Consider the following 25,360-nt stretch of genomic DNA (forward strand, 5'->3'; position numbering starts at 1 on the left):
CAAACCAAAAACCTTACGGAACAAACTTATTCCTATTTTTGTCCCTTTGAAATCATTCCCCCACAAACTTCCCGCTTCTCCCTCACATCCCTGGTTCATTCATTGAGAATTTTCCTCCTTTTTCTCCACGCCTCAAATTCGATACCCTCTGAATGAACGATTGGCAAGACTTATAATCTTCTCACAGTCGAAAGGTCTGAGAAAAGTCTTTTTTGAAATACATCATGCCTGACTATGTTTGTTTTGGTTCACAGTTGGTGTGAAATAATTGACAGGGTGGGTCACTCAGTAAATCCATCATAGGTTGTCAATGATAATAAATGAATTCGCACATGTGCCGTTGATGAATTTCTTCAGTTAAGCTCCTCGGCTTATCTAGTCTAGTCAGCCTTCATTGTCAGAACATCCCGTAATGTACTAACCACAAGAACAATCAAATTTATAGAAATCCCTGGTTTGATTGTCCTGGCAGAGTTTCAAACTAAATCGACCATATTTCTATAAGCAAATTTCACAGATCTTAATTAAAAGAACTCAATGAGCTGGAAATTTAACCGTACAGTAATTGTCATTTGGGTTTTAGATGCACTATTTGATTTGCTAGTTTTAAAATTCGGTTACGAAATTGTCACAGCTATTAAAATGTTTGACACTCCGAGCTTGAGAAACGGACACAATCAAGGTCATAATATTTGAGAAAAAAGGAAAATTCCCCAGGAAGTTTTGAAACCACAATCGATTTGTAAGTGCTCTAAAGTAGGTTCGAAGGGTAGAGTTTTAAATCTGAGTCTTAACGCTAGACTTAGGACCTTGATCTGACGATCCAAAAGTTCAAAAATAGTCCAATAAGGTTCAGAATATAGCCTGGAAGTCTGCCAACCAGACCCATCGATATCGAACCATCGAAGGAAGAGATGAAAATAAATGAAACCCAACATTCTACATTTGTAAATCATTCTAGAAAATATATTTATCATTTTACGTGGACCAATCTTAATTAAGTACAATTATATAGGTTTCATGATTTGTTTGATTCTTGTTAAGTCTTCCTTTGATTATTTCCTCCGCTTTGAGAATCTAAAAATAAGAGAGGATCATGGCTTTAAACTTGATGTAACATTTAACAAATCAACAGTGACTAATCACTTTTCTTTTGAAAATTTTCAGGTCATTTTTGGAGGTTGAGGAAACTCTTTCCCTCTCAAAAAAACTACGCTTACAGCTTTTTGCACCAACAGTCTTGATCTGGGCGTTCTTAAAACATTAGCGGGTTTATATAGCTACCCATTTGAAGACGGAGGTCTGAAACGATTAGAAAAACTAGCCGTCTCTGCCGGAGAAAACACAAGACACAAACTCATTATTAGCGAGATTAATCAAGAAGCTATTTACGACGTTTAATTTCCGGACTAACCAATTCAGCACAATCCCTGCGGGCCAAAAATATTCTTGGTTTCTTATCGAAATCTATGAAATGATTTTCAACAATTTCACGTCATAGATTTAGTGCCGTCCTGTACTTCGCAAATAACACGCGTAGCTTCCTTACGGCAAGGATAAATTCATGCTTAACCTCGCTTTTACGTCGAAAAATGACTTACCAGAAAGTACCGTGAAGGCATTGGGGCGTGGCACACGGCATACACCAAGCAGGTGAGGCGCATGCGATATAAAAGCCATTGTTTGAAGGGATATTTCCACATCTTGTTTTCTGTACGATTGGATTTCTGCAAATCCCTTCTAAATCTCCGAATGCTTGATCGTCGCTACCTTCAATGAGAAAAATTGTAACGTTCTTCTATTGATCACGATACATCATTTTTGATACAAAGAGCTAAATAAGATGAGTTGGACTTATAAGGTGAACATTCCCTGATATCAAGTAGATTCGATGGCCTTTGATGATCGTGTGTACTTACAAGGTGTAGGCCATTTACATTCCATACATGCTTTTGTGGTATCTGTCGGTGAAAATGAAAATGGAGAAGATGTCATATTAGAGTTTCATTTGTACACCCCTGTCTCGCAGCCCCAGTGGGGATAAAAATTCCTATTGAAATCTCAATGGGGATAGAAATTTTATTGTTCCACGGCTAAAAAATCCAGTGTGGATGGTTTTGGAGTGCAATTTTTAAACATTGGATCTCGAATGTGGATGAAATCAAAGTCAAATTTCCAGGGGGCCTGAAATTCCAGGGTATTTTCCCACCGGGACTAGGTCCCAGCGGGTCTGTGACTCAGGGTTGTATTTGTTGAACGTTAGGAATGAGAAAATAAAGGACCGTCTTCCTAGTCATCAACAGAAGTATTTCACGACTTCTTTCTCATAAATGAACCTCACATACCGTGTGGCCTAAGGTGGCAAGCGTTAGCACCATAAACCATAGGGTTCAATGCTGTAACCCGTAAAACACTCTAAAGACCATCTAAAAGTCCTAGATTTAAATGGGCTATCTACGTAAAAATTTCGACTCATCAATCAATCTCTTTGCAGAGCCGAATTCTGATTTATAGAAATCTTGAGCCTCGTTACACTGAGAAGAATCAACATGAAAGGGGTTGCGGAACGAGCGTTCCGTTTTCGCAAAGCGAAGTTTTGTGACTCAGGAAATTCAGCGCTCGCTGCGCTCGCTGCTAAAAGCGATAAAAAAACATACTTTTGATTGCCTGGCTAAGGTTATTGACAAATCTTCCAAAAATGTAAAAATACTTTCGATTTACATAGGAAAAGGAATGAGAAAATTGCCAAAGATTACCTAACGGATTCGATCCACACCAAAAACGTGTAGTTTGTAAAACGCAAGAATTCCTTCACAACTCGAAGACGCAGAAAGTAAAAATTCTAATGCACTAATTTTTTTTATAAGCATACGATAAATTTCGGCTGAAGCTTACTATGCCTAAAGCTCAATTTTGAGCCTCGAGTTATGCTTAACGCTATGCTAGGTAAGAAATTTATGAAAATTATGGTTCTAAAAATTTCTTTGGCTCAGCCTCAATGTATGCTTAGTATATGCTTAATTTTTCTGGAAATTTGAGCTTCAGTATGCTTATAAACGTTATGCTTATAAAAAAATGAGTGTACTAAGGTATCGAGCACTTCACTAAAAAGCGGGATTTTTATCTCGTACCGTGGGTGATGTTTAGTATAGGTTAATAGAAATAGGGTAGCTTTTCTTCAAATCAATTTTGCAAAAAGAAGTCCTCAAATTCGACAACGTAACAAATTGGACCATTTAAAAAAATACGTTATACCCAATGAAGTATAAGCCTAATTCTATCCCTCCGGGCTTATACTTCATTAGTTATACCCCTTATGTTAAGCTTGACAGAGTTTTAAACGGCTAGGTCTTAGCAATGGGCATTAGATGTATTGAATTATTCTTGATATCAAAATTTTCTGTTATGATATTGTTTACATTTTTTAATAGAATATTATCTAGTATAATAATTTAAAAAACTACAAATTTCTTTTTTTACTGTGCATAATAAATATAATAAAAATATATAATAAATAATATATAATAAAAGATAAAAATCAACAATCTACCTTTACTCTCGGAATTTTTCACTCGAGAGTAGTTGTATAAAACACAACTCATTTTACTAAATATCGATATCATAGATATCACACAAAATAGGTCCCTCACAATTCCTGTTGAAAAGTTGAAAGTTTGTAGATGAATCTAATTCAGGACACAAGAGATTTAGGTTGCTGGGCTTAAGTCTGAGCCCTGAAAGAATTTGCAATGTTTAAACTATTTATCAATCCAGAACCAATTAAGACAATCATGGATTGTGAGGAAAGAACTTGACAACTTTAAAATCTAGTATCAAACAAACGAATTAGTTGTGTTCGAACGTTGCCCACAAACTACTAATCAGAACAGATCAGAAAGCAAAGCAATAAATCTATTGCAGAGCGAGTATGAGAAATAATCTTAACGAATGAATAAACCAGCTGGAAGTTTAGCTCTTCTAAGTGATTACACATGCACTTTCTTGCTTAAACAACCAAGCCCATCCCCCGCCCACTCATCCTCAACTAAAAAGTTCAAAATTGGAGCTAAAGGAGATAAACATTTAGAAGTCAATATTTCCAAGTTCTTATAAATTTATTTATTTCTAAACTTGCCAATAGCGAAGCAATGATGCGCCGTTGATTTGATTGTCCGGATAAAATTTCGTTAATGGGATAAACTTTCGCGAGGATTTAATTTCACGATTGGGCCTACCCGCGAAATTTAAAAATTTTGCAGGGACTTACTTTCGCGGGTGGCAATATTTTCACGATTTTGTGACTTAACTGTCAAATCGTGCATTTTTGTTGTTGAAATACACATTATTAGCACTTCTTTGATGCCAGTAAACATTCAAAAAGTATTTGTTTGACAAATTTTGAGTTTTGTTTAGAAATATTTCGCGGATGAGGCCTTTCCAAATTTCCATTGAGACTTAATTTCGCGGATGACACCCAAATCCACGAAATCAGCAAAATTTAATCCCCGCAAAAGTTTATTCCATTAAGCCACGGGTTTTTAGCTAAGCATTATTTTTTCTGCTGGGATAATACTTGGAGAAGAGTAGGATAAACCAAATAAAATGGTTCAATAGTGTGTATGTAATAAATATTGTTATTATTTGGAAAAAACCTGTTTCGTGTTTAAAAAATGTTCAAAAGGAACGGTCGCCCCAGCCAATGAAATTACGACAAAGTCCAAAAAATATTATTTTCAGTTATAACACTGTGAAAATTTCTCCGATCTTGTTCAAATTTACGCAGGAATTGTGATTTAGTATCCTTTACTGAATTCTCATAGTGATATGTTTGTAAAAAATCTGTGTCGGGTTTGAAAAATCAAAAGGAACGGTCGCTAGCCGCGACGAAATTACGACAAAGTCCAAAAACGATCATTTTCAGCCATAATTACTGTGAAAATTTCTCCAATCTTGTTTAAATTTACACAGGAATTGTGTTTTAGTATCCTTTACTGAATTCTCATAGTGATATGTTTGTAAAAAATCTGTGTCGGGTTTGAAAAATCAAAAGGAACGGTCGCCAGCCACGACGAAATTACGACAAAGTCGAAAACGATCATTTTCAGCCATAATACTGTGAAAATTTCTCCGATCTTGTTCAAATTTACACAGGAATTGTGTTTTAGTATCCTTTACTGAATTCTCATAGTGATATGTTTGTAAAAAATCTGTGTCGGGTTTGAAAAATCAAAAGGAATGGTCGCCAGCCGCGACGAAATTACGACAAAGTCCAAAACGATCATTTTCAGCCATAATACTGTGAAAATTTCTCCGATCTTGTTCAAATTTACACAGGAATTGTGTTTTAGTATCCTTTACTGAATTCTCATAGTGATATGTTTGTAAAAAATCTGTGTCGGGTTTGAAAAATCAAAAGGAATGGTCGCCAAAAATGATTATTTTCAGCCATAACACTGTCTGACTGTGAAAATTTCTCCAATCTTGTTAAAATTTACACAGGAACTGTGTTTCAGTATCCTATATTGAATTCTCATAGTGATATGTTTGTAAAAAATCTGTGTCGGGTTTGAAAAGTGAAAAGGAACGGTCGCCAGCCGATGATGAATACGACAATAACAAAGTCCAAAACAGGATCAATTTCAGCCATGCATAACACCACAAAAAATACTGTGTATCAATGGCTGTGTGTTTGAAAGTTTCATTGTCAAGTTTGAAAATCCAAAAGGGACAACCACCAATTATATCATCATGAAAAATGACCAAAAGTCCAGACGATGTCAATCGAACGGAATCGAACAAAAATTTCAATCGAATCAATCGAACGCAATCGAACGCAATCGAATGATTGCGATTCGATTGCCGAACGCAATCGAATATCAATCGAACGTAAAATTCTGGGTAAAATTCGATTGATTCGATTGATATTCGATTACGTTCGATTGATATTCGATTACGTTCGATTGATATTCGATTACGTTCGACTGCGTTCGACGGGTGGTCGATTAAATTAGATTCCAATTTACCTCAATTCCTTTCAATTTCGAGCGCCTCTTATTAGGGAGGTTAAGTATCGATACGATAGATAAATCAACGCAACGAACAGACTTTGACACAACATGCAGTAAACATGTGGGCAGTGGGCCTGCATGATCTGCATTTTCTAGAATCCAGGCTAAAATGATTCATATCATCTCGTTTAACTCTTCAAATGTTGAACGAGAATCAACGTTAATCAACAGAATCAATTAGTCGAACCAGTCGAATGCATAAGCCAACAGAACGTAGTCGAATCATCGAATCAATCGAACACAATCAATCGAATCCAGGCACTAATCGAACGCAATCGAATCAATCGAGAAAATCGCGGTAATATTCGATTGGCATTCGATTGCGTTCGGCAATCGAATTTCAATCATTCGATTGCGTTCGATTGCGTTCAATTGATTCCGCGTTCGATTTGTTCGATTGACATCGTCTGGAAAAGTCCAAAATAGATCATTTTTACAGCATAAAATCATGAGTCGATAAGAAAATAACTACTACTACTACGATTTGGTTGATACTTTCAGCTTTTGGCTATCGTTTAGTAGCAAAAGAGATCTTTTTGGCTTTCGTTTAGCAAAGGAGATATTTCAAGTGGTAACCTGATTGACTTTTTGATTTTTCAAGCATATACAACAAAAATCCCACATCTCGCATGCGCAGATCTAGAGAAAGGATGCTCCACTCGCTTCGCGCGCTCAACGCTCGTTCCGCAAAAATCCTTTTCTTCTCAAAGTGGTTACCAATCATACCTCGATTATTAGGAGCACATTTTACGAATTTTTCACCCCACCCATCACAACGATAATCAGGTACCACGTCTCCATCCACAAAGCATCTCCTTTTACACGCCACGTATTTCGATGGGTCCACTTCTGGTCCACACTTACCGCAACGCCACTCTTCCCATTGTCCTATTGTTGAGTGTAAAGTGAGATTAACCGAAGATTGATCTCACGGCCTTTTACCCTCCCTGCAACAGGCACCCTGTTGAACTCTATCTCTAAAGGAAAATCGTTCCCGATGAGAAAATTGTGATAAATTCGGATTTCTAAACATTCATAATCGCTATTTTTATATCCTTAGTGATGAATAATTTTCACTATGTCACTAATACATACAGCGGTAATTGTGAATCTTTAAGATATGATCAGCCACTATTCATTTTCTGAAATGTTATGGAACGGGTAATTCTAAGAAAAAGTTTCGCTTATACGGTGATATATAGACGATTCTATCGTCTACACAAGATCACTAAAAAAGGGAATAGTTTAGGAGAGGCGTGATAAATTCGGGTGGAGTAATCAGTGGCGGAGATGTTTACGGTGTGTTCCAAAACTCTAATTCTACTTTTTCCCCGTAAACCGCCCTGACGCCCTAACTTTTTCCCGCGTTTGCTGACCTTTAAACGGACGATAGCATCGTCTAGGTGATATATCGCAATTAAGAGTTGTAGTCAAAAAGAAATTTTTAAGAAATCGCGTTCATCTGAATTGAAGTTTCACGAAACACCTACCTCCTTTTCTGATGACGGCATCTGCTTCCACTTGAAAGATCAGTGAAAACAAACATAACGAACAAACGATGGACAACATTTTCTAAATTTCTTCAACTCCCCCTAAAACCGAAAGTTTTAAATGAGTTGATCAAAGTCCGTTCACTTTCGGTGTATACTTTAATTCTTACCATGTGGAAATCATGTTAGAGAAAGTAGACTGAGAGGATTTTCCACATTGTAGGGTGTACACTTAAAACGAATGAACCATATAGTTATCCTGAGTAAATGGTAAGCCCCTGGTGCTGAAGATGTGTAATTGGAACTAAGGTCTACTTATATCTATGACGAGCGTCTGATTTGACTGTGAGAACCCACTCTCACTTATTAAATAGTCGGTTCGTTCTGTTATTTCTTTTGCAACTCTTCATTAGTTCAATTAGGTCCCAGTTCTCAAATGAAAGCTGTTTAGGTACGCCTCTTTCCTTAGCTTAAGCATCCTGTTTTCAGGAAAGATCTTTCGTCTTTCAATCAATACATTCCAAAAAGAAAATTCTCCTGTCTCTCATGTTATGAGTCTCTCCAACAGAGTATTTGTCTCTGCTTATTCTTATTTGTTCTTATTTGTGTACAAAGAAATGTTAAACGTTTCCAGGCTATTGTTTGTTTGGAAGTCAGTAGGTTTGTTTTACTTATTTGCCAAAAAACTTAAAACACATAATCAGTTGTTTACCCCCTGTTTTTGATGGTCATCGGCAATGATTTTAATCTTGCTAAAGATTTTGATCAGGGGGTTGAGAGGAAGATGTTCTTGTCAAACATTTACATTCTTCTTAAAGACATCTGGTCATCTTAGAGATCTTTTCAAATGTAACGATGCTTCTATTTTCTCCCTTGGGACAAAGAAATCCAACCCACCACCAACCCTTCATGTGAAATATCAACCACTTCCACTTTCAATAAAATCTTCATACATTACTGTACTTTGTTATCAAGAAGCAGTTTCTGCTCGATGATTAAAGCTCTTAACGTTTCAAACAGGGTTGGCACAAGAAAAATAAAATCTAAATGCTTAAAATCGATTCTCATTTGAATGAAATCTTTTTTTTTCAACTAAAAAATCTCATACATGTTACAAAAAACACGCGGCTTTACATACACCGATCTTTGTCCACATTCAATTCCAACGAAGCAGTTCCACATGGGCGACACCAGTTTCTCGCTGCACACTGAATGTAATATCCGGTGCCAGCTGGAATGCTCCTGGTCTTAGATTTTCGAATGTTTTTGTCGGTGCAGATGGCGTGAAGATCAGCATTGACATCACTGTCAGGACCTAAAAGACAGAAAATGTATTGGGACTTTTTTTTCTCTCAAGGGATGTTGTTCTCAACACGAGAAGACCAGTGCGACAATTTCACTGTCCTCAAAAAACCTAATTTGATAGATTATTATAAAAAGGTTCTATCAATCACTGGGCGTTAAAGGTTCCAACGATTAAGTGCCATGAAGTGGATGGAACATTGGTGAATATGTGTAAAGGGAGATCATAAGAAGTAGCGAATAAGTGATTTCCACTTACATTGGTTTGGCCATTTGCAGTCAGAACAGGCTGTTGTAGGATCTAAAGAAACAAAAACAATTACTCATTGAAAATATAGCAGATGGAGATGCAATTGAGTCTTGAAGATTTTCATGAAGGAATAAGTTCTCTACTTGCTCGTCAAAACGTCAAGACAATACACCTTTTCGTCAGGCGCGTGCCACTGAATTATTTAATTATCCCCCTAAACTCTATCCAATCATTTTTTTACACATTTTTCTATTGTCTATAGGTGCCAAAAAAAGGACTGGGGCAGTTTTAGTGGGATAAAGTGGACAAAAAATGCCTGTGCGGCTACGGTCGAGAAGGTATATGTAACCTTGAGAAGAATGTTTCAATACTTACATGCTGGACAGCCGTTCTTTGTCTTGCATGGAATGGTTTTCGTTTTCGGTTTTCCCGCACAATGTTTTTTCGGGATCACTGTTTGTGCAGCGACTGAGAAGCATTGTTGAGTACACTTTTGTACGCATGCGCCAGTTTGGCCGTCCCTCGTGCACGGTCGAGGTTTGTTACAAATGAACTTCCATACTAACAAAAAGAAGAGAGCTGTGGGTTTTACATGAATCTACACGCCTTCAAACAGAAATTGAAATTTTTTATCTAGACCAATTTGTGACAATGTTCACAATTGATATCTTCGATGAATAGGGTTATGTCCATTTAATTTAGAGAAGAATCTTCGACCGTTTTCGGCATTTTTGGCCTTCGAAACCCTATAAACTAACTTATAATCAATAGCACTCTTCGAGACCATTCTGATGAAAGTAAGTTTTCCGTCAAAATATTTCTCAAAAATATCAACGTCGTCAAATTCGTCCATTTCCGAGGAAGTTAGTCAAAATGATCTCTAAGCCAAAATGACCTTACCCCTTCAATGCTCATAAAAAATAGTTTCCCTAGCTTTGCCAGCTTGGAAAAAACTGGTTTTTAAGTCCCGAGGAACTATATAATGAGAAGATAAAATTCAAGACCCATATCTGCCATATATACTAGACATGGTCAACCAAGACCGCTTCCGAACTTGGGGCCTAATTTGGAATGACCGATTGAATCTAGCACTTTCTCTGTTTTATTCTTTGAAATCTGGCGATTGATTTCAACTCAATGGTTATGCTCGAAATTAATTGGGTTCTTTACCTTTTCTGCAGTCCCTTTTGACGACACAAAAGTTCTTGTCGAACCCTGAAAATAAAAAGTAGACGAAAAATATGTCAGTTGAAGATCTATAAGGTGCTGATTTGTCGCAAACTGTGTCTATCTGCTTTACTCACCAAAAGGATGTGATGCGAGGGTGATTGCAGGTAAAATACACAACAATACAATGATCTTCGACATTTCGTTCTTTGATGGTCTTCTGTTGAAATGATTGATGAAATTGATCTTCGCTGCGTCTTCTCTAATGAGATGCTGATGCTGGAGCTCTGATTGCTCGCTATTTATGCTGGAGATGTCTCAAGGTATATTGCATCACATCAGAAAATCTCGGGATCTGATTGGTCGATTCTCATTTACGTCAATCATGAAGAACCTTGTGAAATTTCTGTTCTAATCAAGGAGCTTGGTGCGAGTGCAAAAGTGTGTACTCTGAACGGCTCCCATCTGCGATGGAGAGAGCATTTCTACAATCACTCCTTATTTGGAATATATGAACTTCTCCTCGTTGGAAGGTTACCTCAAAGTGTTTGTTTTCGATCTCACAATCACAAGGACGCTTAGTTTCACTGAGAAAATAAAACTTTTCGAAAACTTCTTCATGTGTTTGCGTTAAGATTATGTTTATCTTGTTTGTGTGGAAACCTGATTTCGTAATTCCTAAAAAAGCTCTCTCAGGATTTCTTCTGACTTGTTGATATGCGTTTGATTTTCTTCCCAAACGCTTTCTTCGAAATTCGATGATTTGTTTTGTATTCTCAAAGGAACTCTAATCAATCTTTCGTTGCTCCGCTCCCCAAAAAAGGCACGACGGAAGCTTTTTATATCTGGTACGGTGAATACGGAAATTTAAGCGATTTTACCTTGTTTTCTGTGGACGTGTTTTTTTGACTGTATTAAAATTCCTGTTTTGCACCGCCTTCAGTTAATGTGAGATAGTTTTAAACCCTTTGAAAATAGGAAGATGAATTTTTAAAGAGTACTGTGAGATAAGACTAGTGGAAGTCTCTAAAATGAGTAGCCTTGGAGAAATGTTTGTCTAAAGTCAGGATTTGTTATTGATACGATTTAATCCCTCGCTTCAAAGATTGAAAAAGTCATCTCGATTTTTAAGACTTTGCCAATGAACCTCAACTTCAAACTTTTGGTCTGGGTCATGTTACCCCTAAGGTTTGAGTTCCGCGAGAAAAAATTTTGAATTTACGAGTACTTGATGATGTAAGTGTTCATTTTAGATTTTTTTGGAAAATTCCATTTTCGCTGTTATCTTTATCTACTCCTAAATTTTTGGGAGCTTTTCTAGCGAGTTCTCTTTTAAATGGACATAAAAATGTTTTTCAAATCAAAAACCTTTTTTCAAGAGTAGCTAATGATCAAAACTGGTCATTCTATTATTGTATGGAAATTTCGCTAAAAGTAAGGTTTTGGACCAATTCATCCTGTTTCACTTCAAAAACCGGGAAACGAAAAAAGGAAATGCGTACTTATATCAGTCAAAAAAAAACACGTCCCTGTGAAAATCTGGTGAGGTGGCCGCCGTACCTGCCGTACCTGTTGTGTCGTGCCTGAAATTTTTTTTTTTTTTTTTTTTTTTTTTTTTTTTTTTTTTTATCTATAGTGTATGTAACACGAACAAATAGTACAAAACTAAAGGTTCCTAACCTCCCGCAAAAGGACCACCAGATCATACCGCCAGGAGGAAGGAACCCAAACTAAGCTAACAATAAATTAATGAATAAATTGATAAATGGAAAAAAGAAAAAAACTTACTACAGAGGATAAATACTAACAGAAATAAAAAAAAAAAAAAAAAAAAAAAAAAAAACAAAAAGAGCTAGGAGAGCAGTTAGAGTAAAAGACTAAAATAACGGTCCCCCAAAACGGCTTGTATCACAGATAAATTTTATTGTTATACTCAATATATCGTGATTTTGGACAATGCTAAAATCGGGGTCGCCATAAAGAAGTATTCTACACAATGTTTTGGGATTAAATGGAAACAAGGTTATGTCAAGTTGAAGAAGGCTGTCAAACATCACAAGTCTGTCGTTAGAGTAATCAGAGCAATGCATCAAAAAATGCTGTGTTGTTTATACTGAATTTTGTCGACAATTGCAGAAGGGGTCAACTGTGTCTGCAAAATTATGCCTGAACTTATGCTCACGAAGATGACTGAAACCAACCCTTAATCGGTTAAGGAGAACAACACCATCGTTGTCACTAGCTCTGAAAATTGAGTTAGCACTGGGTCTGAGAAATCGGAGAATTGCTTGCTTGAAAGACTTAATAGTGGGAAGATTTCGTATATGATCTCCGAGGTTATTCCATTCATTAATGCAAAAAGGAAAGAAAGAGGCACGATAACGCTCGGTTCTACAGAAAGGTGCCTCGAGTGGTGGTTTAATCCTTCGCCCTGCATTGCGCTCTTCCTCTCCTCTCTGAGGAGGAAGAATATTCGTAAGATAAGCAGGAGCAAAGCCATTGATTATTTTATAAAAAAATACGAGTCTTCTAATTAACCGTCTGTCTGCCAGGCTTTCAAAGCCTAGCTCAAGGTATATTTTTTCTCTGGATGTTCCTCTGAAGCATCCAGTAATTGCAAGACAGGCATCATATTGAACAGACTCGAGTTTTTCAGAAAATGTAGAATTACCAGGACGATCATATACGATATCTCCATAATCTAGGTGTGGTCTAACATAGGTTTTGTATATAGTGACAAAAGATTCCCTGGGTAGAAACTTACGAAGTCTGCGAATAAGACCAATACCTTGATTAGCTTTTTTTATTTTTTCATCAAGGTGACGGTCAAAGGCCAGCTTTTGATCAAGTATGAGACCAAGATGTTTTTGATGATCCTGAACTGCAATGGCTGCATTATTGAAAATAATTTCTGGGGGGTCAGCTGGATTTAACCTCCGGGTAAAGTACACTTCAACTGCCTGTTTAGAAGGATCAGGGTTGAAGGACATTTTCCATTGATGAGCCCACTCACTTATCTTCTGCATGTCACTGTTCAGTTCTTGAGAACAGCGAATATGGTCTAGGATAAGCGAAAACAAGGATGAGTCATCAGCAAAAATTTTGATCATGGAAATGATTCCTTCAGGGAGGTCATTAATGTAAATCAAAAAAAAAATGCCTGAAAATCATACAAGTATTCATGATTTCGAATTGTTGAGAAAGATGCTGCGGAATCTTAAGCTTAATTTTGGATTAGGTAACATTCACATTCAGTTCGAGTTAGGGGTCCTTGGAAAATATAGCATATATATATATGAGTCACCGTTAGGGGATCCTTATTTTGAACTTTTTTCGAAAATCTTAAAATCCTGTCTCTTGTCGCAAAATTCGTTAAATTTATTTTCAGGCTAACTCAGAATTAATTTGGCTCCTACCCCCTCGTAGCCGATCATGAAAATAATAAAACTCTTTCAGTGAAAAGCCCTTATCCTTAAAACTTTATGTAAAGGTGTCACTCGTTAAGCTCCCTTGAAAGTTTCCTCACTTAGTAGGTTAAGTATTTAAAGTAGCAAATGTAAAACCTAATGTCCTGGGCTTACCCATGAAGTCTTTTTAAATGACCTATCAGTAAAATCACAAATTTATTTACAAAAAATATTACCTTAAAGGAAGAAATTTTTGCGGGAATTTAATTTGGCGGACGGCCAAAAAAGTTTTTTTAGAGGGAATTAAATTTGATGGATGGCTGGAAAAATTAAATTTGAAGGGAATTTAATTTGGCGGTTGCAGGATAGTTTTGACCAAAATCGTTATCAAATAAGCAAAAAAACTGTTTTAAGGCCTGAAATAGCATCAATTTGGGGAATGCGTGAAATAAAATTAATTTGGCTGGAATTTAATTTGGCGTGTGGAGGAAAAAATAAATTTTGGCGGGAACTTAATTTGGTAGATTTTGGCTAAATCTGCCAAATTCGCCAAATTTTCTTTCGCCAAAATTTCTTCCTTTAAGGTATTTTAGAAAAAATGAAGATTAAGGAGTGAAGAAGAAAAAACAACTCCTGGTAGAATCTTGCGCTATTAATATTATATTTTTACACCATTAATTCTAAAACCTGAAGCCAATTCGCTTTAAGTGTGTACTAAAGGTCCTAAAGTTTGTCTTGCTTGCCATTTTTCAACAAATGCTTCAATTATAAAAAATAATCTCCGTTGAAAAGATAATTCAGAGTACTATCATGTTTGAGAGAAATACACGTTTAATCCGATGCTTCTTTTGGATTTTAGGTAGTATGAGAAAGTGACATTTAGCTTGAATTGTAATAGATTCTACTTTAAGCTCTGATCTTTTTTGTTTGAAAAACTTTGAAATTTTCGAAAATTATAGTAAACTGACAAACATCGTCTTGCCCTGGGAACGGCTGACGTAAATTAATGTTTCTGGCAAATATATTTGTCAAATAAGTGTTTTTGCGAACTCAAGTAGAGCTTCTGGTTTCTAAGGAATCAACCCAGAGAAACTCGATCGTTGCTAAAGAAGATTGCGAAAAACATTTCTTCCAAGATGAGTCATTGAAACACTCTTCTCCAGGCTTGAAAATATGAAAGGTCATTTTCATAAATAGATGAACAGTCCAACGTTTTCGAGAATCGCAATCGAAAGTTCGGAGATTTTTCAAATTTCAATTTAAATATATATTTCAAAGTAAACCAGATTTTCCGAAAATAATAATAAAAACTCAGTAGTTGATGAAAAATAATAATAAACTCTAGTAGTTGGCACGTCTGTAATTAAAAATTTAAGTAATCGATATATTTGTCACGCTTCTTCAAGGCATCTTTTGTCTTGAGCATCCGTCTTCTTACCATCTATGAAAAAGTAAAAAAGACGTTGAGGTCTTTATTTTGTTGCGTTAAAGCGACAGCGAATTTCACCAGCCCAAAGATTTGCCAGTGGGTGTTGTCGTAAAAACCCGCGAACTAAAGAATAATATTCGCCACCCTCTTTTTCATCTTACAGGCTAATATAAACAGATTAATCAAATTTCTCTGCTCGCGAGTATTTTAGTTTTCAACATTTTTATGACCCGTTGATTAGCTCCAACTAAAAAAATGTATCGTCGGATGGAAAGGATTTTGGATTTTGGAAAGCATGGTTCACATTGAGTACAACTTACATCATGGGTTTTCTGGTGACATTAGAGCAGGGTCCATCAGCCGTCACTTCGCAAGCGTCACATTTCGAGTTGAAAACCAGACCTCTAGTAGCGCATGGTTTACACCAAGGACCATCGACTGAGCAGTGGATCCACCACCAATCATTGGCTGGTAATCCTCCTGTCATAGTCTGCTTTCCCTTGTTTGCAGCACAATAAGCGTGTAAATCGGCGTGTACTTCACTGTCTCGACCTACGGTGAAAAGAAAATCACGTTTTTAACGACAGATCCTTAAGTTCCGTTCTCTTTATCATACCAATCGAGTGATTGACAAGTTTCATTCAATTTTTAAATGTGGAGTACAAAAGTTGTATAATACTCACATGCGAGTCCGACAAAGTTGTTTTTTCTGAAAGGATCTTTATATTTCATTGCTTTGACCAGTGCTTTGGCTTTGCAATCTCCGCATAAACCTTTTGGTGGTACTGAAAAAAAGAAAGAAGAAAATAAATCATTTTCAACTTCAAAAAAGTCTGTTTAACTTTCAGGGAAATACCTGTTTCAATCCTGAACATCGGTTGGCGGACACTGCTGGGGCGGTAGGGTGATGTGCTCAGTAGGTAGTGTAACAAAAGTTTCACGAACACATTAATATACTCACTGTTTGGACAACCTTTCTTGTCATTGCAGGGGATGACTTTCTTGACTTTGGGTCCTTTACAACGTTTGTCATTCACTACGTATGCAGTGTGGAAATTCACGCAGGTAGGTTCACAATCTTGAACGCAAGCATTGGTGATGGGGTGTTTTCGACAAGCCGTGATTTGTCCTTTACATCTGTATCGCCAAACTGAACGATAAGAGGAGAAAGATTAGCTAATTGATAGACTTGGAAAAAAGTTGGTCAAACTTGATTAAACTAATCGAACTTTTCAAAGCTCTCCTTATAATAATAGTTGTGACCAAGTTGTCAAATCAATCCCACTCACAATCTAATTTTCTTGGTTTTTATTGATATTTGCATGCATTTTTTTCGTTCAATGTCTTACCATAGACGGCTGGACAATCTTTAGTTGGGCAATCTTTTTCTGATGTCTTTGGAGCTCCTTGACAGTACTTATCATCGACAATGTAGTCTTGATGGTCGTAGCATCGTTGGCGACATTTCCTGGTGCATTTCATGAGAGAGTTGTATTGACATTGACTGCAATCATCCTTCCATACTGCAGCAAATAAGAAAAAATGGAGAATAACTGATTATAATTAGGCATTAAGCTATAATACAATAAGCTGTAAAATTCCAACGTGAAAACCGAGCATTTTCGGCTTAAATAGGAAATAGAGTTATAAGCCTCTTAGTTATAAAACATTTTCAAGGCTTATTTGAATTGCCAGAACATTTGTTCTTTGTCACATCAAAATCCAAAAATATTTCGTTTTCCATTCTATGTCAACAAGAAACTAACAAATCCTCTCACCTGGACATCGATGGGTGTTGCACGAGATAGGTTTGCTGGTCGTCGCTCCCACGCAATCTTTTCCACATTTGGAAGGAGCTGGTTTATTACATGATCGAGTGTTGATTTTCACACCTCCTCCACATTTCTTGGAACATGTCCCTTGGATCCAAACTCCCCAGCCTCCATTTCCTGAAAACAAGAGATTACAATGAAGTTTGTCTTTGTCACTTCAATGAATGAAATAGCGTAACTGCTCTAAAACATTTTGAAAGTTAAAACGAAGATTCAAAAGTTCCAGCCATCTTCAATTTGGCAAATTTACTGAGGAACAGCAAAATTTCCACATGGATATAAATTGTCATTGGATTCTCAAAAGGGTTATCAAACTTACTTGGACATGGACGCAAGTTACATGGTTCTGATTCTTTCAAAGATCCGCTACAATCTTTTCCGCCGAATTGTGGGTAAGGTGCTGCACAAAACCGAACTCGTTCTTTGGTTCCTGGGCCACATGATGTGGAGCACGGTGTGAATTGGGTCCACTCTGTGAGTCCTCCATCGACTGAAAACATGAACAAGAAGAAAAGATAAATGTTTCAATCTTTTGATTTCGTTAAAGGAACGCTTCCCTTCTTCCCTTCAAACGACAACGATGGAGTATCTACCTGATGAGACTTTAGAAAAGAGCAAAAAACAAACTAGCTATTAATCTAATTCTTGGCTTTCCCATAACCTATTTATCGAGTATAATTTAACATGATCCTGGAAAAAAGCCACCGCGCTAGCGATAGGGCCTTTCATCTTCTTTTTCGAATCATCTTTTCAAGAAATTGAGACTTTACCTTTTTGGCAATCACAATGCGCATGTGCAGCCACCATGGCTGGTAAAATGCATAAGAATGCAAATGCTTTGTTCATCTTCAATTGAATTCAAATGTTCAATAACTAGAGAAAAAAAGAGAAGAATCGGTCAACTATATTTATGGTCAGAGCTGAAACAATATTTAGCGATCGTGGAAGACATATTCACTAAAAAAACTCCAATCCAAAAATCGTACCAACCTTTATTTCTGTTTCCTTTCTAGCTCCGTTCTATGTGAACTTCTTGTTTGTGAGTGATAAGAAACTTTCCTTGACCCTTATTTAAAGGGGAGAATTTGATTGAATCCAAACTAATTTAAACTTCCTCTTCCTCTATGGAGCGAAAATTGGTGAATTGCATTTTCCCTCTTGCATAAGGCGAAAACTCATTAGAATGTCATTTGAACATCATTTGAATGTGTTTTTAATTGTCAACAACCTATCAAAAACGAGAATGGGCGCCAACTCAGCCTATCAAATTGAGGGACGCATGCCAACCCTGCAGCACGTCATTAAGTTGAAATTCCTGTACAAATATTTCTCAGAAGTAAGTATTTGGACAAGTTTATTGAACGAAATGTGCTTACATTAGGGGAATGTTTCTTCATACTAATAAATTTCCGCTTTCCTGGCAAACTTTTCTTCCTTCCTTTTTGTTTTCAAACACTATCCTTGAGATTTGACTCGTCTCAATTATAGATAAGGCTGTTTTGCGCAAAACTAGAAAGCTTGATGAAGACAAAGGAAAATTCTTGAAGCATGCTTTCTTTAAGGTGGTCGTTAACACTTCTGAGATAGGATCATCTTTTTCGGGTCGATTTTTCAATTTTTGGTTTAAATTAAAGTTTGAACCTTGCTAAACAATATCCCGAAGTTTTATTTCATATAAAGAAGAGGAAAGTCGAAAACTTTAGGTCTTTAGACACGTACCTGAGCAGATTTTGTGGTCCGCCCCAAACGCCCACTCCGCCGCCCGTCACGAAAATTGCAATATTAGCCCTTCTGGTTCTTGGAGCGACTCCAAATTTTTACTGTCGCTACTTAGAGCCACAAAGAACATCCCCGGAAAATTTTACACCGGTAATGCTAATAGTTCCGGATTTATGACAATCAAAACAAACCCGCCATCTTGAATCTTGTCAAATTTCAAGTGTGAATTTTTGGTAAAGGGAATGGCTGTTTCATGGCTTATTTTCTTGTAGTAAGTGATGGTTTGATGCTTCCTTTTATATAAAGAGCTTCTCAAAACTCCAAGGAACATTTTTACTTGATAATCTTTCTAATTTCCTTCCCATTGGGATCAAATTTCAGCGCCACACAATGTGCGACAGGTACGTGTAATGTTTCTTCTGTTTTCTCTCTCTTTTTAGTTATTTAATTGATAATTTATTGTTTAAAACGTCCATAACCTCTTCTTGAAGCTATCCATACACATTTAGTTGGATTTTGATAGTGATATAGTTGATTTTGGTGTGTTTCGGGGTTTTCGCAAAAGTGAAAGTGAAAGTGCTCTTTATTAGAATTGAGCGCAGCTTGTATTTCAAGTAATAGGGATAAAGATTTGCTTTGCTACAGTGAAATGTGTTACTTTAACCAATGAAAGGGTTAGGGAATACTTTTCAATCACTTTTCACCAAATTTAAGCTTTTTCGCAAGCAAAAGTAAGGTTTACGCAACTTTTTTGTATGTTTGCGGTAATTTCAGGGTTCTGCGCGACACCATAAATTTGCTGAGACATGCAAAAGAAAATGGCTTTACTTTCTTTCTGAAGGTGAAAATTGAATCAGTGCATCAAGTTCAACTGAAATCTGTCAAAATCCCATATTGAAAGCTTTTTTTCCTCTTTCTACAGCAAAAAATAGTTTTAAGGCCAGTTTACGCAAAACAGCAAAACCGGGGGTTTTCAATCTTGTGGCGGAAGAATCTCAAGATTGGCTGTTCCGATTTACTTGGAATTTTGTACACAGCTTTCTCTTAGTGCAAGGGGTGTTTTGAGTGAAACAGATTTTTCAAAAAATGTTTTGTTGATTTCAAAATTAAAAAAAACTGTTTTTTGCGTTTTTACCCCCGGTTTTTGATTTTTTTAAAAAAAATTTTCACTCAAAACACAGTAGGTCAATATTGTAACATAAATGCAAAATATCAAAATCTAACTCCATCTGGTTGTTGAGATTCTTCTGCCACAAGATTTTGATATCTATTTTTAGAAATGACCTCATGACCCCCGTCTTTGAAATTTCTAACATTTTTTTCTATTTTTAGATCAAGATGATAATGAAGTATCATCATACAAAATTTCAACAATATATCATTTATACTTTTTGAGATATTTCAATTTGAATATTTTTTGACATTTTCAAAAAGTTTGTTAACGACCACCTTAAAGCTCATTCTTTTTTTGAATTAGTATCCAGTTCAGGAGCACTGCATTTTCTTACTCAATCCTTAGTTTAAAGTTTTGTAACCTAAAAGCTTGAGTCAAACGAAACATTAAAACAGAAAAGGCTTTTTTTCCGAAAACTTTTTTTTGGCATGTCTAAATATCAATTTCGCAGGCTTCGATCTCTTTGCACTTTTTGCCAACAGGGTTATATAAGCTTAATGCAGTTTTTACGATTCGTTTTCCAAATTAAAAGTTCAAAGAAACAACTAATCAATTCATTTTGACAAATTGCTTTCGGTTTTCGATTAATTAGCTGAAACACTTACTACGCGAATAGCTCAGGCTAAACGTCACTTTCTCTATAATTACTTGTTTAGTCATTTTTGTCCCAAAGAAAATACACTACTTGTTTTAATGTCTTTAATGTCGATGCATTTTTTTTGCTTGAACTTCCCAATCCCGACCTGTTCAATGTAAATTCATTGACTTAGAAATTGAAAATGGAAGGCCATTTAATCGGGCGTGCTCGAGGAACTGTAAAGTTTTTTTAAATGTAGATAATTATCGTGCTAGGATCAGTAAAGAATTTGTTAACAGGTTCCAACTTCATCTTTTTTACGTTCAAAAATATCTTGTGATTGAAAGCAAGTTAACTTACATGCATCTCCGACGAAGTTGGTCTTTAGGTAAGGGTTGTCTGAAAAAGAATTTTAAAATAATTTGCTTGAAAAGAACAATACGCTCAACCGCATCAGGCGAGAGATCAGCCTTACCGTTGTCAAATATGAGAGTTTTCATAGGCGGTTTTGACTATGTCGAAGTTTTGTAATTGTAATTTCATTGTCTTTAACTAGCGTGGTACGCCTTCGCATGTTTCCGATGTACTTGCTCTATTGTCTGAAATCCGCCAGTGCGGTAGGTTGTAGGGATTACAATGACCAATAGTTTCTCTCAAACCCATCTTTTTGAATGAGGTTAACTTACTTATGAATGTTTTTGCTTTTTCCACTGCTCTTTCCTTGCAGACGTCCGGCACTGGATCTAAAAACATGAAATCCACTGTAAAAATGAATTTACTGATGGAGATGAATTTCGTTCCCCTTGTGAAAAAAACTCGGGTTCTTCAGGAACATCACAATGGAACAGAAACAATTGAAGGTATTCTGACAGGTAAATAATGCATTTTCTCAAAATCCATTAAATCTTCAGATTCTTTTTGACGCCGTGAAGAACAACATTTTTACTGACATTGAGATCCACACGAAACGTCTTTTGAATGTTGACTAAATTAATCAATCGAGACATGAGTTTTTCCAATTTTTTCTTCCAATCAAAATTGACTTAAGATAGCTAAGTTTCCTGCAAAATTGCATTGAAACCCTCATTCTCTCACAGCACGTCCAGGAGAAGAGGTGACCTTATAACTTTGCATTTTCTGCGGAAAGAGTCTCGTCTGCAGATGAAGACATCAAGAAAAATGACCATGGCTAAATCGAATGAAAACATTCTCCTGTACAAGCGTGCTTCCGATCATTTAATGTACCGCTGAATCTTCATCTTAAGCGGACGAATTTTTCGAACCGCGGCCATGCTTCTAAAAAACTTCAACTCTCGGGAGAAATAGGTCAACATAACAAAGACACAACAAGAAAATCCTTTGTTTTTTACTTTGTTAAAAATTTATTTCCATCAAGGAGAATAAACAAAAAGGTCAAAAATAATACATTGTTTTTTATTTTGTTTTTAAAATATTTTAATCTATTTACAAATTCGGTCGAAATATTTCTTCCGCTAAAATGATCTCCTTAATTTCAAGGTGGAACCAGTTTGGGCAAAATTCTATCCTGAGTGAGGTCCAGTGCACGGTCCATCGTGTGTCAGCTCACAAGCATCACATTTCGAGTTGAAAACCAGACCTCTAGTAGCGCATGGTTTACACCAAGGTCCATCGACTGAACAGTGGATCCACCACCACCCATTGGCTGGAAGACCTCCGTTTTTCGTTTGTTTGTTTTTATTGTCGTCACAGATTGCTCTCAGATTGGCTTGAACTTCGTTGTCGCGGCCTGGAGTTGAGAAGAGACAAGAAAAATAGATTAGTTTCAACTTTGTGAAATCTTTATACCCCTGGAACACAAGGGGAATGACCCAAGGTCATTTTATAAAGTAGTTTACAAAATTCAAAAAGCAAATCCCTCAAACTGAGTCTTCTAAAATTTGAATCTTCGAAAAAACATTTTATAAGAGAAATCTCCTACAGGTTGATAATAATTTCTTTCCTTGTACACAAGTGTGATCAACTTACAAGCGAGGCCGACAAAGTTTGCCATTTGGTACGGATCAGTCATGGTCTTGGCCATCTCCAACGCCCTGGCTTGACAATCTTGACAGAAACCATAAACTGAAACAAAGAGAACTAATTGCATCAATTATATGGAATAATCATCTTAAGCGCTTTCGTTTGGCTTTGTTCTATTCAAATCGACAAGTTGGATAACATCAGGCACTTTAATTTTTTAACTAAGTTAGCGACGAATGAGCAACTCACTCAGAAAGTTTCAACGATTCCACCGGTAGACGAAAACTTACTGGCACGGGTGGTCGTAGCCTGTGTGGTGGTCGGACAATGACTTTGATCGCATGGTCGAACCTCTGCTGATTGACCAGAGCACATGGAATTATCGACCACTTTCCATTGGTAGAAACATTGACGTCTGCAAATCTTCTTGCACGCTCCACTGCCGTCCCTTTCACAATTGCCGCATTTGTATGGACCAAATTCTTGGAGAGAGAAAAAAAAGTTGCTAATTGATTGAGTAGCATTCAAATCGTAAGAACTGTTATCGTTAGGTTTGCTTAGTTTGGCGAAAACTGTTAAAGTCTATTTCAAAAGTACGTGAAAATTAAATCAAAAATTATACATCGTTGGAAAGATACTTCCAAGGAGGTCCTTATTCAAAAGGGTTCTTTCGTTATTTAAGCATAGTAATAATTATGCCTTAACCATGTGTGGTTGTGGGGTAATGTCATCTTTTTGGTTAATAGTGAGACACTTTGAGGCTAATTGTTTCGTTGGTATTTTCTGTCAAAAGTGTAAGTGAAATAATTGAGCTCCTTTATAGAAAGAATGGCTAGAGAAAGCGTCGTGTAACTGACTTGAAAATCTCTCTGCTCATACCTGGGCACTTGTGTGTGTTGCAGTCAGCGGTTCTTGTGTATAAACCTTGGCACCTTCGTCCACAATGCGCAGGCGCAGGATTTGTGCAACTTCTCAATTCGATTCTCTTTCCGCCTCCACATGTCTTTGAGCATGCACCAGGTTTCCATGACGACCAACCGCCATCCACTGGAGAGAAGAAGAGATCAGGGTTTTGAGCAATTATCTTTCGTTAACGTTATCTTATCGTTATCTTATCTTTTTTCGGGTTTTGAGTAATTATCTTTCGTTAGCGGTATGGGTATGTTTCTATAGGTTTTCACAAAGAGGTCAATTTTCAAAAAAGAATGTTTTTTTCTTGTTCTTTTTCTAAATTTCGGCAAATGTATAGGAAGTTAAGGAAAGGGAAATAACTTTTTGAGGTATTTGGCTTTAATGGAGTAAAAGTCTGGAGACAAACTCTTAATGATAGGTTAACGTCACGCATTTTGTCAGCGGAAGTTTGTGGTAGAGATTTTCTTGGTTGATTGATGTTTCGGATAGTAACCAAAAAATGAAAGATTTAACAAGAAAAGGTTGTTAGCATCCTGTCCCAAACAATTTCTTCACAGCTATTCTCTCAGAAGATACTCTGCTCACCTGGGCAAGGTTTAACTTCACACTGTGTACATTCTCTCAAGGCTCCGCTACAATCTTTTCCACCATATTGTGGGTAAGGCGCCGCACAAAACCGAACTCGTTCTTTGGTCCCTGGGCCACATGATGTGGAGCACGGTGTGAATTGGGTCCACTCTGTGAGTCCTCCATCAACTAGTATGAAAAATTAAGGAAACAAAAAAGTTTAATGCAAGATTCTTGTCAATAGTTGTCCATTATAGCAGTTTGTGGATAGTGATTGTTTGCAATATTTGTGTCGTAATATTATTGAGTATTTCATAGTGTAAGCTACGGTATATCAAATCTTCTCCTTTGGCAGCAATCAGTTTCATTTGTGAAATTCCAAAGGAGAGTTAAAAATGATGAATGTTCCCTACCTTTTCTACAGTCACAGGCTTGTGAGGGTCCAAGCTGACTTCCTGAAGCTGAAACAAAAGAGAAAGCTAAAAGATTTGTCTTCAGTTTGCATCCATCATGGAAGTATACATGGAAGTCTCAGAAATCAAAGACGCGAAACTGTGATTTACTTACTGGAAGGTGCTAGTTTGTCGAGTTGTATTTCGCTGACTCTTTGACAAGTAGTGATAATAATCAATATAAAAAAAGAGTGTTTCAAAACATTTTTACCTGCCACTAACGATAACAAACTCAAAAAGGCTACCAATTTCTCCATGACCTCGTTTGACAGGTTCCAACAGTGCTCGTTCCTTCTTGAATCTGTAAACACACAACAAATCCTATAAACTTTAGAACATTTACGCTGCTAAAAATTCCTAACCTAATTTGCCCTGGTAATTAAAGAGTCTAAATATTTGTAAATTGTCACCGAAGTCTATGAAGTAATGTTTATTTTCACAAATTACAAATATATGTGTTACCATAATCACCCGTACCATTCTCCCCCCCCCAAACAATATTTGTATTCAAAAGCCATCTTTTACCAAAGAAATTATAAACACATGCTACAAAATATCGTGAGTAGGCTTACCTTTAAAGAATGTTGTGATCTTTCGATTGATTGGTTAATGAGTGAATAGCTTTTACTCCAACTCCCCTCCTTTTATACACAACATCAAACCAACCGAAGTATGGAACCCAACCTCTTTGTTTCAAAACCTTTTTTTATCATCCAATTAGGTGCGGTTGAGGTTCGACCTTTCTTTCATAACAGACGAGGCGTCTTTTGAACGTCTTTTGGACGTCTTAATTAGCAAGTGGTCATTCGACATATTTCTGTACATGCTTTTCACTCAGAATCACTCAATTTTCTGGCATCATTCAGTGTGAGGTTTCTATATTAAAAGGGTCTGGAACCTGTTTTTAATCCATGTTCGATGTCTAGCTAAAGGAGCAGCAAAAAGCAAGGCAAAGAAAGTTTCTTACTCAGGAAGTTATTTTCAACAATTGTCGACTCTATATCTTCAATTAA

General features: G+C 36.6%; 4 protein-coding genes across 5 annotated transcripts in view; 1 reads left to right on the forward strand and 3 right to left on the reverse strand.

Annotated features, from left to right (window-relative positions):
- LOC136803857 (DNA damage-binding protein 1-like) overlaps positions 1-25,360 on the forward strand; it is a 76,237-nt gene that overhangs the window by 41,594 nt on the left and 9,283 nt on the right. The window lies entirely within an intron of this gene.
- On the reverse strand, positions 938-10,567 carry LOC136803860 (uncharacterized). 2 transcript variants are annotated; one of them, XM_067060583.1, is made up of 9 exons: positions 10,415-10,555; positions 10,281-10,325; positions 9,486-9,671; positions 9,120-9,161; positions 7,559-8,873; positions 6,795-6,956; positions 1,920-1,961; positions 1,602-1,770; positions 938-1,077 (listed from the first exon to the last, which is right to left on the reverse strand). In XM_067060583.1, coding segments are annotated over exons 5-9 (453 nt in total). In that variant the 5' UTR covers positions 7,638-8,873; positions 9,120-9,161; positions 9,486-9,671; positions 10,281-10,325; positions 10,415-10,555; the 3' UTR covers positions 938-1,076. The 2 variants fall into 2 exon arrangements, with proteins under 2 accessions (XP_066916684.1, XP_066916685.1); XM_067060584.1 differs by lacking the exons at positions 938-1,077; positions 1,602-1,770; positions 1,920-1,961; positions 6,795-6,956 and having other exon boundaries at positions 8,610-8,873; positions 10,415-10,567.
- On the reverse strand, positions 14,937-18,262 carry LOC136803858 (coadhesin-like). The gene is made up of 9 exons (XM_067060581.1): positions 17,936-18,262; positions 17,716-17,818; positions 17,265-17,435; positions 16,892-17,062; positions 16,463-16,636; positions 16,075-16,263; positions 15,797-15,898; positions 15,434-15,665; positions 14,937-15,125 (listed from the first exon to the last, which is right to left on the reverse strand). Exons 2-9 carry the CDS (start codon positions 17,789-17,791, stop codon positions 15,119-15,121), a joined length of 1,122 nt encoding a protein of 373 aa, XP_066916682.1. The 5' UTR covers positions 17,792-17,818; positions 17,936-18,262; the 3' UTR covers positions 14,937-15,118.
- Positions 21,774-25,005, reverse strand: LOC136803859 (semaphorin-5A-like). Its single transcript, XM_067060582.1, has 8 exons — positions 24,920-25,005; positions 24,559-24,648; positions 24,309-24,356; positions 23,914-24,084; positions 23,296-23,463; positions 22,707-22,898; positions 22,423-22,518; positions 21,774-22,183 (listed from the first exon to the last, which is right to left on the reverse strand). Exons 2-8 carry the CDS (start codon positions 24,602-24,604, stop codon positions 21,957-21,959), a joined length of 948 nt encoding a protein of 315 aa, XP_066916683.1. The 5' UTR covers positions 24,605-24,648; positions 24,920-25,005; the 3' UTR covers positions 21,774-21,956.

The sequence above is a fragment of the Clytia hemisphaerica genome, unplaced genomic scaffold (assembly GCF_902728285.1).
Source record: "Clytia hemisphaerica strain Z4C2 unplaced genomic scaffold, Clytia hemisphaerica genome assembly, whole genome shotgun sequence".
In the NCBI taxonomy this organism is placed as follows: Eukaryota; Metazoa; Cnidaria; class Hydrozoa; order Leptothecata; family Clytiidae; genus Clytia; species Clytia hemisphaerica.